The 17,683-nt window shown below is 36.9% G+C and overlaps 1 protein-coding gene across 1 annotated transcript in view; it reads left to right on the top strand.

Annotated features, from left to right (window-relative positions):
- Positions 1 to 17,683, top strand: part of LOC149799169 (uncharacterized) — a 145,903-nt gene that overhangs the window by 71,801 nt on the left and 56,419 nt on the right. The window contains exon 14 of the mRNA XM_089958148.1: positions 6,094 to 6,210. Coding sequence (XP_089814274.1) covers positions 6,094 to 6,210 — 117 coding nt within the window. The remainder of the gene's footprint in view (positions 1 to 6,093; positions 6,211 to 17,683) is intronic.

Genomic DNA, 17,683 nt, shown 5'->3' with positions numbered 1-17,683 from the left:
TAATTTTCGCAAATAGTCATAAAGTCTACAAATAATGACTGTTGTAGTATCCTTGATCTGCCTTTGTTTGTCCCTTAACAACAGTCTCGTGCAACATGCTTTTAAGTTTAACAAAATCCCTCTCATCTAACATTTTTCAGTAATATAACGTTCAACAGTCACATCGATACAGCCCATTTTTGAATGATACCTGGTGCCATTTATTTGCAGTATAGACTGGTCCGCTAAGCATGTAATATCAAAATGGAATGAATCTATGACAAGTGGTTTCCCATTAAAAAATCCAGGCTGTTTCCTTGGAACCGTTTCAAGTAAAATTAGTGCAGAAATTATCATACTTACACGCATGGTCAGTTTTTATTAGAGTTTTTTTCAATGTTATTAAATAAGAAAGAGTTCCTTTATATTTAAATATTTCATTGAAAAATTTCATTCTATGTAATTGTCCATTCCGTTCATTTTTTCCTAACATGGTATAAGAAGTGCATGTTACGGTAACCAAGTTTTTGTGTTGCCTTTGCCATGAGAAAAAATAGCTTTCTTGGGTTTGAACAGTGGCCCTGATTAGAACAGGTAATACTCACTCCAGGGCCACAAACTTGAGGCAAAAATAGCATTAGTTAAACCGGACATTTATATTGTTCTTTCTTTTATTTGAATTGTAGTACATATTTAAATTTTATTTAGATGAAAATTTCTTAATCAGTACTTACTATCGCTGTCGACAAAAGGTATTGACCTAGTTAATGTCATCAGGATCTCAAAACAAGCAGGTTTAAGTCACAAGAAAAAAGGCGCATGAACCATGGACAGGCATGAAATTAGGACAGTCTAGGTTTAAATATCAGTGTTGATTCTTAAATAGGTCACATGAGAAAGGAGAGAAATATCCTCCCTATGTTATTATATAGTACATGTATGACAAGTAAATTGTAAGCAGCCTTATGAGCCCCTATGATAAGCTACACGACACAAGCTCAAATTGTAATCTTTTTTGTGTGTATTGATCTGAACTTGGAATACTTTTTGTTTTTTGCAGGTACCGAGTTATTCATTTTATAATGGTTATTATTAATGAGTGGGTATCCGAGTACCCAGGTATCCATTGGCATCTTTACATATAATGCTGGAAATAATTTCAAGAGCTAATCAATGTTAAGCTGCCTACCAAATTTAGGTTAAAATACTACAGTTCACAGTAAAATTCTCTTGTGGGAACCAAATTTAGGTTAAAATACTACAGTTCACAGTAAAATTCTCTTGTGGAAATCAAATTTCTGATGGATGGATTGGTGAAAGATGTGATTACTATATAACTTTGCTGACTTCATCATGTCAAGCCCTTATTAAAACCCAATTGCATAGCTGCACCAGGCACTAAGTTAACCTACATACAATTCAAATTAGCTTGGGAGGAGAGGTGATGAGCTTCCTTCTGTTTTATTCAACTTTTCAAATGCCTGCTTTCTGATAACTTTGCCAGAAAATTACCCCAAAACTGAGGCAGAGAAATTAAGTTAAAACTGTTTTGCTCATGTACAACAGTCACTTATTGAGCCTTCAAAGTTTTAATGTAATCCTTCAGGTAGCATGGATGGAGAAGATAAGATATTCCTAAAACTTGACTTCTCCAGATACCTTTAAAAAAAAATAATTCAGTAATATTTCCTCAAATGAGACAAAGGAGAACAATAAATCTTATTGTACAGCTGCACAGAGTGCTTATTTAGCTACACTGCTCATTTAGCTACACTATACATTTAGCTACACTGACAGCTTATTTAGCTACACTAACTGCTTATTAGCTACACTGACTGCTTATTAGCTACAAAATTTAAAACAATTGTTAAAACAACAGGAAAGAAGTAGCAATGACAAGCATTGTCCTAAAACTTATCAAAATACACCCTTTTTGACAGGTTTTAAGAAAATTACCCCAAAATGAGGTAGAGGATAAGACAGATAAATCCATAATGTGCATCTATACAAAACACTTATTTTGTCTACAAAGTTTCAGTAAAATTCTTCTTGCTGCATGGAAGTAACCTGATGGTAATATGTCTCAGCATACATGTACCACATTTTTGACAGATTCTGCAGAAACTTACCAAAAATGAGGGAGAATATAAAAAATTAAACCTTAAACTCAACACTCATTAACTACCAGTCTTTAACTTGAGAGTTTCAGTTAAATTCTTTGAGCAGTTTAGGAGTGATGAGAAGCGGACTTCTCAAAATACCCAATTGTAGAAAAAAATTGCTCAAAAATTAGGCACAGGAGAAAAGAAAAATTGTAATGTTCATCTATACTATCTTTAATTTATTTCTCATCTATACCAGGCACGGGCAACTTCCTCCTGGGTATGGGCTAGATAAGTGAATTTTACATTCACACCCTAAAATGTTTGCCAATGGTTAAACCAGATCATGGGCCAAATCAGGCCCATGGGCAGTATTTTGCCCACACCTGTTCAATGCCAACAACATATATATCCTTTATTGTGCATTCATACCAACCACATCAGTTTCTATCTTTGATTGTGCATTTACACTGCCAACAGATACATGCTTTATTGAGCATTTACACCAACATGTCTGTTCTTTATTTGTGCATCTATACCAACAGCATATTTATCCTTTATTCTGCATTTATACCACCGCTCCGGTGACCTAGTGGATAGAGCGTCCACCTTGGATGCGGAAGGTCGTGGGTTCGATCACCGGCTGAGTCATACCAAAGACTTGCAAAAGAATGGTACTAACAGCTGCCTCGCTTGGCACTCAGCATTAAGAGGCTAGTGTTAGGACTGGTCAGCCTGGTGTCGGGATCATGTGACTGGGTGGGACATCATGCTACATGGCTGTGGCATGATGCCCCAGTACTAGACATCACTATAATCTGTCTCACAGCAGACATCATAGCAATATGACTGATTTTTTTTTAAAGCTACGTTAAAAATCCAAATCACACACACACACACACACACACACACACACACACATCTATATCAACATGTCTATCCTTTACTGTGCTTCTATACCAACATGTCTATCCTTTATTATGCATCTATACCAACATGTCTATCCTTTATGATACATCTCTGCCAACATGTCTGTCCTTTACAGTGCATCTATACTAACAATATGTCTATCCTGTATTCTCTGTATTATACCAACATGTATATAATATATAGTGCATCTATACCAACAACTTATTTATCCTTTATTATGCATCTGTACAGATATGTCTATCTTTTACTTTGCATCTATACCAACATGTGTATTCTTTATTATGCATCTTATGTTTATCCTTAACCGTTCATCTTTACCAAAAACATGTCTATCGTTTATTATGCATCTATACCACCATGTCTATCCTTTAGTGTGCATCTATACCAATATCATCTCTATCCTTTATTATGGATCTATGCCAACATGTTTATCCATTATTATGCATGTATACCAACTTGTCTATCCTTTATTATGCATCTGTGCAAAGAACATGTTTTTTCTTTATGCATTTATACCAACATTATTAACCTTTGCTGTGCATTTATACCAACATGTTTATCCTTTATTGTGTTTCTCTACCAACATGTTTATCCTTTATTATGCATGTATTCCAAAATGTCTATCCTTTATTGTGTATCTCTACCAACATGTTTGTCCTTTATTATGCATGTATACTAAAATGTCTATCCTTTACTGTGCATCTATAAAATATGTCTATCATTTATTTTGCATCTATACACGACTGTCCTCGATCTATACCAACATGTTTATCCTTTATTATACATCAATACCAACATGTCTATCCTTTATTATGCATCTATACCAAAATCATGTTTATCCTTTACTGTGTATCTATACCAAAATGTTTATCCTTTACTGTGTATCTATACCCAAATTATGTTTGTCCTTTACTGTGTATCTATACCAACATGTTTATCCTTTATTGTGCTTCTATACCAAAATTATGTTTATCCTTTACTGTGTATCTATACCAACATGTTTATCCTTTACTGTGTATCTGTACCAACATGTTTATCCATTACTGTGTATCTATACCAAAATTATATTTATCCTTTACTGTGTATCTATACCAACATGTTTATCCTTTATTGTTCTTCTATACCAAAATTATGTTTATCCTTTACTGTGTATATATACCAACATGTTTATCTTTTATTATGCATCTATACCAACATGTCTCTCCTTTATTATGCATCTATACCAAATTCATGTTTATCCTTGACTGTGTATCTATACCAACATGTCTATCCTTTATTGTGCATCTATACCAAAATCATGTTTATCCTTTACTGTGTATCTATACCAACATGTCTAACCTTTATGCATCTATACCAAAATCACTGTTTATTCTTTACTGTGTATCTATACCAACATGTTTATCCTTTATTATGCATCTATACAACATGTCTCTCCTTTACCACTCCGGTGGCCTAGTGGCTAGAGCGTCCACCTCGGATGCGGGAGGTCTTTGATCCCTGACCGAGTCAAACCAAAGACTTACAAAAATGGTACTAACAGCTGCCTTGCTTAGCACTCAGCATTAAAAGGTTAGTGTTAGGACTGGTTGGCCTGGTGTCAGAATAATGTGACTGGGTGGGACATCATGCTTCATGTATGCGGCATGATGCCTCAGTGCTAGACATTGCTATAAACTGCCACATTGCAGACATCATAGCGATATGACTGAAAAATTGTTAAAGTAACGTTAAAAGTCCAAATCACATCACAAATATGTCTCTCCTTTATTGCGCATCAGTACTTGCATCATGTGTATCCTTTATTGTGCATCTACATACATGAGAAACCTTAATGATTTTTCCATGAGTCTTACGGAAATTCCCCATACAATAAGGACTTATGGAATAAAAGCACAAATTACTTAAATACGATTGTTTGTGGTAAAATCCAGATACTGGCTTGTATGTGTTTGATTTGGATCCAAGTTTCATATTAGATTCAGTGGAGTTGGTCAGTGAACCAGACATTTTATAGGAGTAACTTAGATGCTTTAAACTGTGTATTTTGTGATGCAAAACATTTGCATGATCAAGCTGTTGCTTAGGTGTTTTACAAATGGCATCCATCAATGGATACATTGTCAGATTCAAAGAGATAATAAACCTCTTTTAAAGTTTTAATAAGTACAGAAAAATAAAAGATAATATTCAGATTCTTGGGGAAAAAAGCAAGGGCAACAGTTACATTTAGTAGGCACCATTCATTGATTTGAATATGGTACATGGTATGAACGATTATTGCTGTCGCCATGATCCATGTGAAATTTGAATTTTTTTTAAGGATTATGTTGAGAGATAGCAAGCAGCCATTGAGCTCTGCAGGGTTTTGAGCTGCATTTTGTGAAACTACTGAAGGTAATTAAGGTCCATGTAAACTTGTAGGCCTTGTTGAACACAATGTTCACCATCACTACATCAGTCTTGAATCACACTTCTGGGCTTTTAAATTCTTGTTTTCCAGCTTGACAACAGCAGTAAATGACATTTTGTAACACCTTATTAAAACTGTTAGGGTTGGCAGGTCTGCATCTATGCCAAGAACATGTCTGTCTTTTATTGTGCATCTATACCAACAACATGTGTATCCTTTACTGTGCATCTTGACCAACCGTGTTTACAAAAAAAAAAAAATACCCCCAAAAACTGTAAAATCCTCCAAGCAGTGTGGAAGGAGCTTTATCATGGACAGTAGACTGAAGTAAAGGGGTAATAAATGAAATTTGGAGAAACAGTCTTCTATAACAGAGAAGCTACTTATACTTTGCAACTGTTAACATGAAATCACATTGCAGTAGGAATTTGTATAGACTCGGTTTCAAAACCAATATAAACACTATTTACTTTTTATTTAATTACAGATCAAACACAGATTTTGAACTTCTTCCTTTTGGATCGCATTAAAATTGTTAGATTAATTATGTGGTTAAATGAAGAGTACTGAATACGAGATGTTTCAAAGTTGGAAATGGCATTCATATTGTGGACTTGTATGTACTGTTATTGACTTTTATTATTTCTGATATTGTTTGCAATGTTATTTCAGATGTTGGCAAGGCAGAAAAGGATAAGGAAGTGTCCCCAAAGCCTGTAGTGGGAGAGGGATCAGAGGAAAAAGGTCCTGACACCAAGGACAAAACGGGAGAGAAAGAGTCTGTGCCTGGTAAATTTCCCCCTCTGCCCCTCCTTCTATCTAGTCCTGTGTATGGTTTTTCAGAAGACACAACTTGACATTACAGCTGTTTAACCAGCACTCTATTGATTTATTCCAACTGCTGAAATGGCTAAGTCTGGAAAGAATATTTATCAGCAAGAATTGCAGAAGAAACTAAAGTCTGAGAAGGACCATCACCTTGCAAAGTATTGAACTAGGTACAGGGGAAAATTAAGCAAGTTCTGCAAAATCAGAATTTGAAATAGAAATGATTTAATTGGAGGCTTAAAACATGAAATAAAGCAAAGATTTCCTCAAGAAAATAATCTTTTACAAGTTTCTTCTTCAAATATGTTACCCAATCAATACCTTAGGAGAACTACAACTACCTCGCAAATCCAGTCCTCCCAGATACTACTTTTAGCTAAAGAGAGCTAAAAGTTGTCTGCCAATCTGTTTGGCAGTTGGGCAGAGTGATCTCCCCCTACATATAAGACTTGGTGGCACAATATAAGAATATCCCAGATATAATTTCCGCTTGTGCTAAGAAGCATGCTTTCATCATGAGAGACCTCACAAAAGCCAGAAGCTACATGGAAGATATACCACTACAAGTTCACCACTACAAGTTCAAAGTTTTTCACTTCTAAGGAAAGTATACTCCATCTACATTTCCAACATTTTCTTTCTATCACGACAAATTTCTGCCTTTACAAGTTGCCATACTTTGTTGTTGTCACACATTTAGGTACTTGCATGTGGATCCTAAGCAGCTTCACAGTCAGTTTGTGCTATATTTAGTTTATACATGCAAGTCTCTAGTGCTCAGATAACTCTTATATGTATGTGAAATTCCTTTACAAATGGGTACATATTGGAGAGTTTCTGTCCAAGGCTTTTGTAGCATCCAGGTGCCAACTTTAATGTATTTACTTCTACAGGCAGTTTCTAGGCATTTTTCCAAACAAGTTTTGCCTCATAATGGATTGTGTTGCACCTAGTGTCTACGTCTCAATACCGGTGCCTCAGTTCCCTTTGACACAAAGGTTTCTTGTGTGTGTAAAGTAGACACTCTGGTGCGTTTCTTTATTTCTTCCATTCTGGTTGGACAATTACAGGTCATCGCTTTATACCTGGTTTATTCAGTCACCTCCTGCGCATGCATATTTCTATAGGCTACCACTGAATCATGTTTATATTCATAAATTTTAAATCATATTTATTGAGCACTTAGTCGCTCACATGTGTAGCCTATGTGACTTCATGAGTTAGGTTTGAGCTACATTATTTACATGTATGTATGTCTTTATGCTCTATAGAACTCCTTATATTTGTATTATTCCGTCCTTTCTCATAGATGAGTTCTTTTAGCCTTGGAACACCATGGTTCACTGATTCTACCTGTACAGGCCATCCTTGACCTGACCTACAGGTAAGCATTGTAATTGAAATTGTCTGCTATTGCTTTTTTCCAGTAACCATCATATGGTATAGCTATATGCCCACACCGTATTCTAACATCAAGTGTAGGCACACAGGTTTATAAACAGGTGTTATTGTAATTAGTTTTTGCCTGTATGCTTCCTTGCTCTATTAGACTTATCAATTTCTTTTAATGATTTAGCTCTGCACAGACATTGCATTCTAAGACAGGTGCAGGGCTACAGTTTTATCCATATTGCTGAATTTTGTCTTACAGATTAGAACTATGGGCAAAGCACAAACAACATACAGCTCAGACAGAAGACACCAACAGTCTGCATGCTGATTTTGTTTTTCTTCAATGTGACTCTTTATGGAAACAAGGGAGATAATTAAACTTACCCTTTAACCATGAAGCACCAGACATTTACATGCTTGGAAACAGCTCCAGCACCCAAGCTACCACTACATGACTCTTCATTTTTGGAACTCCCTCTACCTTGCCTCCTTGGGGTCTGACTTGATTCCTCCTACAGAATGGGACAGAGCTAACAAACAGTCAAGTATCCTCTCATTTGGCAGATATGCAGACAGGTTACATGGATTAAATACACCATAACCCGTCCTAACTGATGATCCTAATGATATTTGGGATCATGAAGGGCCATCAGTATTATGGACTCAATAACAGCCTGGGCTTCCAGTATGTCAAACCGGACTTTTGCAGGCATTTGCAGGGACCAGTCTAACTCATACCACTTCATGATACTCATTTAGCATTGCGCTTCAATAGATATCACTTCCCAATTTCTCTCCACTCTGGCATGAGAAGAACCACTTTACTCAGTGACTGTCTTGAAATCACAGTTTCTAATTCAGGACGTTATACGAGTTTAGTGAGTAACAGACCTCATCCCTCTTTGCCAGGTAACTCTCATGCATTATAGGGGACCATATGCTCACTAAACACAAACAAGTTGTTGCTTGTTCTACTGGTACAATCTATTCTACCCTACACAAGGGCATGGGAAGATTCCTTCCAAACCACCATTGAGAACATTTTTCTGCCCCCAGAGCTTTGTCTTCCTCCTCCAACTCCATCAGCAACATGCACCACTCTCCAGCATCTGTTGATCCTAATGATGGACAGATGGTTCTGACTTTAGTTATGTTTGCAGTCTGGGAGAGATATTTACTTTCTGGCCTGCCTTCCTCAGTTTGTCAGCAGTTCTAACATTTGCACTCCCATTAGCTTTTCACTCCCCATCATTGACAGTGATCTCGCCACATTGGGGATGACATAACCACACTCCATATGTATGGAACTGATGGCCTTTGTTGACACTGCACAGTTAATGATCAATATCATCACTGTGACTTCACTGTTCTCACTGGCTATCTTCCTACTGATGGAACATAGCTTATCTTCTCCCACTCATAATACTTCAGGGCATGCATGGTAGTCAGTCTCAAGCTAAGAGCTTGGCCTTTAACCATTAGCTTTTGTTTAACATTGCAGTGGATAAAGTATGCTTAACATTCACAGCATCGATACATGGATAGTATGGGGTATCAACAAAAGGACCCAAGGGTCACTCACTGGACACAAGCCTCTGAAAGCTGTCCTATCGAAGCTTCAGCATTTGCATACCATGTGGATATAGCACTAAGAGGGTTCTATCATTTGTTCCACACCTTTTTCTTGGTACCAACATCAAATGACTCTCTACTGGTGGTAATTGGCCTAAGCACCCTCAATCTATTTATCCATGACCCTTGGATCCCACAGAAACACCACAGCACATTTTGAACTATATCCATGAGGGAGACTTTGCCATCACTGCGGGTTTAGATGGCACATACCTTCATGCCTCTATTCATAATGCTCTCAGGGCATTCCTGCAATTCACCTACAACATCTTATATCAGTTTAGGGCATTCCAATTGAGGCTCAACATCGGCCTCAGGATCTTCTCCTGTCTGATGAATTGAGTAATGGCACATGTCTGGACCATTTCTAGGGTGGCAACATGAAGTTACCAGAACAAAACATGATCCTGCAGCAATGTCAGTGAGTTTGCTCTAACCAGTCATGATAGCTCTTGTTACCAATCTGGACTTCTCATCAACAGGGAAAAATCTGACCTAGTAGCATCTCAATGATTCATTCAGCTAGGTATGGACTTCAATACACAGACACCATATTTTCTCTCCCTCAGGATAGGGCATTGAAAAACCCATGGTAATACCTTACTTTTGAGGAATTCTATCTGCATGGAATTGCTCAATGTGGCAGCGTACATCATGGTCCTAGGATGCCTTCTACTTCATTGCTACTGTTTTGTTCTGCACAAATGGAGTCCTCATTTTTGCCCACTGGACCATCCTCTCAACATCTGCACCCAAATGAGACACCAATGGCAGAATTTGGAGCAACCTAACTTGGCTCATGGCAGGTATGCAACTATGTATCCACCCGCTCAAGGTGACAGTATGTACTAATACAAGTACAAAAGGCTAGGGAGGCTGCCTGATACCATCATTTTGGGATGCCATCGGTGCATGCTGTCCCAAGGAACAACATCTTCATATCAGTAATTGAGGAGGGGATGGCCATTGTGAAAGCCTTTCATTTGGGGTAAGAATATTTAGATGGAAAGGGAGTTCTCATTCTATGTGACAACTCTACAGTGATGATTTATCTCAACAAGGATTATCTCAATCCTTCAATAGTGATTTATCCCTAGCAACAAGGAGGACCCCAGTCCCCACACCTTTGCATCATGGTGTGGGATTTATCTCAAACAACAACAAGGAACTCAGTCCTACAGTGGTGATTTATCTTCACCTTCAACAACAAGGAGGACCTCAGTAACCAGACCTTTGCGTCATGGTGTGGGACTTCTCTTAAAGAAGAAGGAACTCAATCCTACAGTGGTGATTTATCTTCAGCAAAGAGAAGGACCCCAGTCCCCACACTTTACATCTTGGTGCAGGACTTTTTGAAATGGTGTTGTCATCAACAAACCATACAGGTTCACCATAATCTAGGACTCCTCAATGCACTGACTGACCCTTCATCATGGAACAGTTGACTACTGCAGAAGGAATGGTCTCCCCATTAATTGGTTCTCACTCAGATCAGTACCTTATGGGACTGACAGTTGGTTGGCTTGTTTGTGACAGTAGGGTATGCCAAAAACCACACCCTTTGTCTCTCCTGTCCCGGACCCAACATCTTGGATAATGGACTCCCTATTGTTGGATTGGACCAACCTCAACTTGTACACCAAACCCCCAACTCCTCTGATTAGAAAGCAGGTTAATCAGCCTGTAGCCTTATCCTCATTGCACCATTCCATTGGGAGGAGTTATGGATTAACTACCTCATCAATATTGGATCAGAAACCCAGTGGAATTTGGGTTTTCCTTTATCTACTCATATAACCTTGACGACTCTTGTTTCTTCCTTGTCCAGAGCCCTGAACCTGCATGTCTGGATGCTCTCAAACAGGCCCTCAAATTCAGCATTTTCACAACCAGTTGTGGAGAGAATCGCTCAGGCATGATGGCCCTCCACTCCAAAAGCATATGACGTCAATGGCCAAGTTTCACCCAGTGGTGCGCAAACGAACATATCTTGCATTTCTTGGCATAGATACCACAGATAGCTAACTTCCACCTCTGGTTCTGGAACAGTAGTCAGCAAAGCCCTTATTAAAAAAAGTGTAACCTTGGAAGAGTTCCTGTTCGTGAAAAGTCTTATTTTGGAGCAGAGATATCCAAGAGACAATACCTCTGAGCTATTGAAAATAGTAAATAACAACCATAAAGAACAATTATGGCTATGTTAGCTATGCCCCGTCATACTGCAGACTGTAAAAGTGGTTCTCAGCACAGAACAATATTGACATGCAGCTTAACAACAGATTAAATTCAGAAACCATAAACACATAGATACTTATTCAACTAGAGGCGGCATCATTTGAAGATTTTGACTTTGATAGAGCGTAACAGAGTGGATCATGAAGACAGATGCAGATATTTTTAAGGGTTGGGTAATTATTGAACCATCTCTGTTCCCCCCTTTTCTCTACTCCTTATTTTGGTGACCAGTTTGGACCCACCCCCCGATGAAATCCTGGAAACATCTCTGCCCATGCAAGTCCTCAAGTAAATCCAGCAAATCAAACCAACAAAGGTTACATTGTGATTTCTGTGACTGTCACAGATAAATAATGTACTGATCTGAAAATTGCTGAATATAACTGATGAGCCTTTCTCCCATCTATCTGCCTTTGTTAATAGACTTCAAGTTTCTGCAGATGTCTCTTTTGAGGAGAACTTTAAACTGTACTTCTGGATGCGATCCAGCAAAGGAAGATATTTACTCCTTTATTTGAGATACTTGGAAGAAATACCCCAAAACTTTACAGCTGCCCATATTGTCATAAATAGCGTATGTTATAAGAACTTGAAAGAAATTCATAACCTTCTGGTTGATAACATTGTTGGTTTCCTCAATATATCAGAAAGCAAACTTAGTTCTCCTTTCAGCAACAGTCGCTTTCTTGTTAATAGGTAAAACTTGCGAGATCAAATCACACTGCCAGTGAATGGTGGGGTTACATACTTCATTTGCATAGACATCCCAGCACTCAGGATCAAAAACTTTAGTTCGAGTGTGTGAAGCACATTACTTATGAAATGTGTTTTAATAAGACTAAACACCAATCCATTGTGTAACCATGTTTATTACATAGTTGGTACACCTACAGAGTGTAACCATGTTTATTACATAGTTGGTACACCTACAGTGTGTGCAGTTTCATATTTTTGATATTATACATGTGAACATATCACTTTATGTGATTCTGATTAGTCCAAATAAGCCCATGAAATTATTGTGCAGTATTCTCTTTACTGATTAGCTGCAATCGTGGGGAAAAATTTTTAACCTTGCCTTTTGGAATCTTTTGTTTTCACTGAACATATTTGGCTGCCATTATTTTGTTCGACTCGCATAATGGAATTGGGGCAAAAATGGTCTCGTCTGTTTCAATATTGCCAATTTACCCCCACAGGGGTTTGTTATATCATGTATAACATATCATAACATGAAAAATGGCAAAAAACCCAAGACAATAACATTAACAAGTAAAACTACCGATATTGCTTAGACGACAACACGTGGGGGGGGTGGGGATGGATGGGCAGTATATCTGTGGCATGGAATCCACTTTATATACAAGCTTGGTTTAAATGTGAACTTACTGAAGTAAATAAACTCACCTTTGTTCACAGAAGAATGTAGACATAGACCGGTCTCCCCAACTGACAGAACTTTATCCAACCACAGCATATTTACGCGGTAAATATGTGATGCAAGTCCGACTCAAAAAAGAGATTTGTTTACGTTTTCTGTACAATCTAATGTTCCAAATCAGATATTGCAAATATCCAGTCACAAATATATTACAATAAAAATGTGTATTTATGCGTCCAGTAATCTTCTTTTCACAACAATATTGCAACAATGTAATATTTAGTTGTGATGTAGAATTTCAACATGAACACTGTCACTACGTTGTGTAGGCCAACTGAAACCGGTACTGTGCACACTCATTGGACATTTTGTGTTGACAAATGTTTTTTCTTTTGTAAACTGTTCTGTTTATTTGGATGAACGCTTATTCTTTGATTTATAGTTATCAAAAATGTATAATATACTTTTACTATTTCAACTTTGTTTGGGACTATTCTTTATGCACAACAAATGGAAGCTACAGCATCTGTCAGGATGAACGAAATTATTTGTTCTTCTTTCTATCTAAATAATTTCTACTGAAAAGCTGGACACTATTCAACTTGTTTCATAACTTTAATATTAAATTGTTACACATTTGAGATCCCCTATATATGTCTCCATCAATGGATGCATAACTCTGAGGATAATTTTGCAGAAATGCTTGACATAGATCTGGTTCAGTGTGAAAACCTCATTATTAATGGTATCCTGAATTTGTGTATGCAGAATCCTTTCAGATCTTATTTCCTACAAAATTGTAAAAATCTTATGTAATATTTATCTGTTCTAATTTCAACTTCTGTCACTTAGTCAGGCACTATTGCAGTGGTAATAACACTATTGGAATGAGTTACCAAATCACTTCAGAGGAATCAAAAATTCATTTAGATTGCTAGTTTTAACCTGAAATGGTTAAAATTGTAATCTAATATCTGCAAATATTACTTGCTTGTCCCCCGCTAACTCACCAGCCATGATGACGACAACTAATATCAGTATTAAAGTTTATTTTACTCTCTTTGGCTCATGTAAAATCTAGTGTCTTGCTGTTAGCTCAATTTCTTTCTTTTACGTTGCATGTCAGCAGACTTTGGTCCTGAAATGGTGCTTTTCTTCTTATTTATTTTATTTTAAAGTGTAACTTATTTAATTTATGTAGACTTTTATTTATTATTTTATTTTTTGTTGTATGTTTCAGGTCATAACCTTTGTTTTTAGCTCTACTTGTCATTGATCAGGAGGGCTTTTGGGATGGCCTGATATCCATCATTCTTTGTCTGTCTATCCATTAGCACAAGTATGTTATCACCAAAACTACTTGGAGGATTGCTATGACACTTTCCACATACATTTATCCCAGGGTCTATTAGATTCTAAATGAAAATGGTGGTGCTAAGATATCTGTGGTCATTGCCACAAACAACTGCTTTGAAAATCTTCTTAAAGCCAGCTCTCTTGAATGAATAGTCCCATCAGCACAGGATTTTGATTAACAGACTTATCATTTCTAATTAGTCATTAATGAAAATGGTGCTACTCTGACATTCAAATGCCTACCCTAGCAGCCTTTTTGAAATCCTTATCACTTATCCTGAATGAAAAGTCATATTGACATTGCTTTTTTAACAAAAGACTTTTTATATGATGTCCAGTTTATCCAGTGACAAAATATGGTGCCAATATTAACCTTCAGTGTGGCTGCTGTAGTGGATAATTGGACCAAAACGTTTTACTCTGAAATGTCACATATGGTTTTAACATTCAGCATTTCAAAAGAGGAAATGGTCTTGTCCAGAATTCCAGGCAGTTCTTTTCATCCATTAGAGCGTAAGCCCTTTCCACTCGAAAGCAGTAATTCATTCTTGTTGTTTCTTGTTATCTAAATACTGAAATACCCTTGAATTACTGCTTTTTAAAAATGCTTTCCTTGCTTTTATGTTAAGCTATGTATTATGAGATTTGTCCCATTGTGTTGGTTTGTCATGCATATGATATTATGTTGGTTTTTTTTTGGTATGTCATGTTTAATTTTTAGTAAAAAGCTCATTTGTTGAATTGCTGTTTTAGATCATGTCAACTTTAAATAAATCTTATTTTATCTTTAAGGATTCTTTGTACATACAAGTCAGGGTTCTAAAATTTATAAGATTGTGTGTTATGGCAATATTGTGACGTTAGGACTTTTGTTGTGTAAATTCCATATTTCTGACTAAATCTAGTAGAATGACTATAACAGTGCTTAGGCAGGAATGGTGCTTATTCACCATTAGAGTTTCTAATATTTATGGGGCATGGAATGGATATAAAGAAACATTTACATGCAAAAAAGTTTGTTCTTGCCTTTATCTTCCTACTACACATGCTGTGGTTTTCATAATAAAATGTAATGAAACAAAAGCACCTACTGGGGACAGGGTCTAATAGTGTGATGAAATAAAAGCACCTACTGGGGAGGGGGTAATGCAATACAGGAAGAAAAAAAACCCACCTTACTATAATGACAGAATGGAGTAATTATCTGAGTGAAAACAAAATTTATTAGATCAATGTTTCAGTGGCTCATTTGTATTAAGAATCAGTAGTATCAGACTTTTTTTTATCTCTAAACAAGCTGGGTTATTTTTACATTGAAACTGCTTTCACAAATGGCTGCCACAAAACTCTGGTAAGCTAGTAAATGTATTGATTGCTCTTTTCTACTATATAATTTTTTATTCATGACTCAATGCTAAAATTATAACCTGCTTGCAATCTCAAGTATCAAAACGATGTACATTGTTTATTATGTATAGATTTGAATGATATATCAGCAAAATTCCAAAAGTACGAGAATGATTAAAACTTGTAATGATCAAACATGCAAAGCAACATAAACCCTTACAGATAATTGTAACATATAGTATAGACTTAGATTTCTGTTCAGCAAAATCAAAAGAAAATAGAATTTGTCAATTGTCTATCCTTCTCCATTTCAATGTACCTTTGATATTTTGACAACCACCATCTTAAGATGTCAAAAGAGTGCATAATCTCTGACTGATAGAGACCTTTACTTTCATGAGAATCAAAGCCATGAAGTTTGGGCTGTCATGCATCTTTAGCAATTTTTAATAATAATATTAATGAGGACTTTGTATAGTGCCTAATCTTTAGACGCTCTAAGCACTTTACAACATTAGACAACACCTAAGCACTTTACAACATTAGACAACACCTATATTGAAAATATTTAAGGTAGGAAACATTATTAGGTCTTTAAGTTTGTTCTTGCAGTGAAAATAAGTGAGTTTTAAGAGCACTCTTGAATGGGATCACTGTGTTTTTGTGTCTAAGTTCAGTGGGCAATTCATTCCACGTTGCTGGGCCCTGGTATGCAAAAGAACGTTGTCCATATGACTTCATATTCCTGGTGGGAATAATGAGTATACGATTGTCAGAAGCGGAGCATAAGTATCTTGCTGGTGTGTACACATGCGTGAGGTCGGATAGGTATGTTAGACTGGAGTCTGTCAGTGAAACATAGCACAGAGTACAAATTTCGTCTTTGATTCTGGATCGAATGGATAGTCAGTGTAGGGTACAGAGCAGCAGGGAGGTGTGCTCTGATCATGGTAATCTTAAGTATGATCTGAGCAGCTGTGTTTTGAAGTTTCTGAAGTAGATATTGAGATGAACCAGACAGAATTGAGTTACAATAGTCCAGTCTTGAAAGTACTAATGAACATACAAGTGTTTTAGTGGCATCAACCGAAAGATATTTGCAAATGGAGCTGATGCATTTCAGCTCAAGATATGCAGCCTTGCATATGTTAATGACATGTTGGTGCAGCGTGAGAGTACTGTCCAGAGTGACACCTAGGTTTCGTACTGACTGTGTGAATTTAATGTTGGTGGTACTGATATTTATTGTTTGATGTAAAGGATGTGACTGAGAAAGCATTTGTGTTGTGATGAGATTGGCCTCAGTTTTATCATCATTCATCTGTAGCTTGTTACATGTCATCCATAACTTTACATCAGAAATGCACCTCTCTAAACCTTGGATGGTAGCATCGACTTCAGCTGGATGGCTAGATTTGTATATTTGGGTGTCATAAGTGTAGAATTGGTAAGACACTGGATGATGATCATTGACACTTGAGAGCGGCTGAGTGTATAGAATGAAGAGAACAGGTCCAAGAACAGACCGTGTGGAACACCACAACATAGATTAACTGGGCTGGAGTGTATTCCATTTGCAGACACAATTTGTGTCCTGTTAACCAAGTAGGATTTGAACCACAGTAAGTAGGACTTGAAGCACAGTAATGCTGTATCATGAATGCCAAATACATGCTGGAGATGGTGAAGTAATATATCATGGTCTATTATGTAAAATGCTGCAGACAAATCAAGGAGGGTCAGGACTGTAATCTTTCCGCTATCCAAAGCAGAGAGAATGTCATTAACTACTTTTAGAAGAGTACTTTCAGTGCTGTGGCAAGGGCGATATGCAGATTGTACATTGCTAAAAAGACTTTGAATTCAGATGAGATACAAGATGGGATAGAACAACCTTTTCTAAGAGTTTTTATGTGAATGGGAGATTAGAAACTGGGCGGTAGTTCTTTAAATTGTTATTGTCGAGTGTTGGTTTCTTCAGCAGAAGCTTTACAATGGCAGTTTTGAAAAATGACGGGAATTCCCCGGATGAGAGAGAGGTATTAATAACATAAGTTAGTGAAGGAAATACTGCATGTAATAACTCAAGCA

The sequence above is a fragment of the Sinohyriopsis cumingii genome, chromosome 5, assembly GCF_028554795.1.
Source record: "Sinohyriopsis cumingii isolate HCF-2022 chromosome 5, ASM2855479v2, whole genome shotgun sequence".
Taxonomy (NCBI): domain Eukaryota; kingdom Metazoa; phylum Mollusca; class Bivalvia; order Unionida; family Unionidae; genus Sinohyriopsis; species Sinohyriopsis cumingii.
This window is presented reverse-complemented; position numbering and strand designations above follow the sequence as displayed.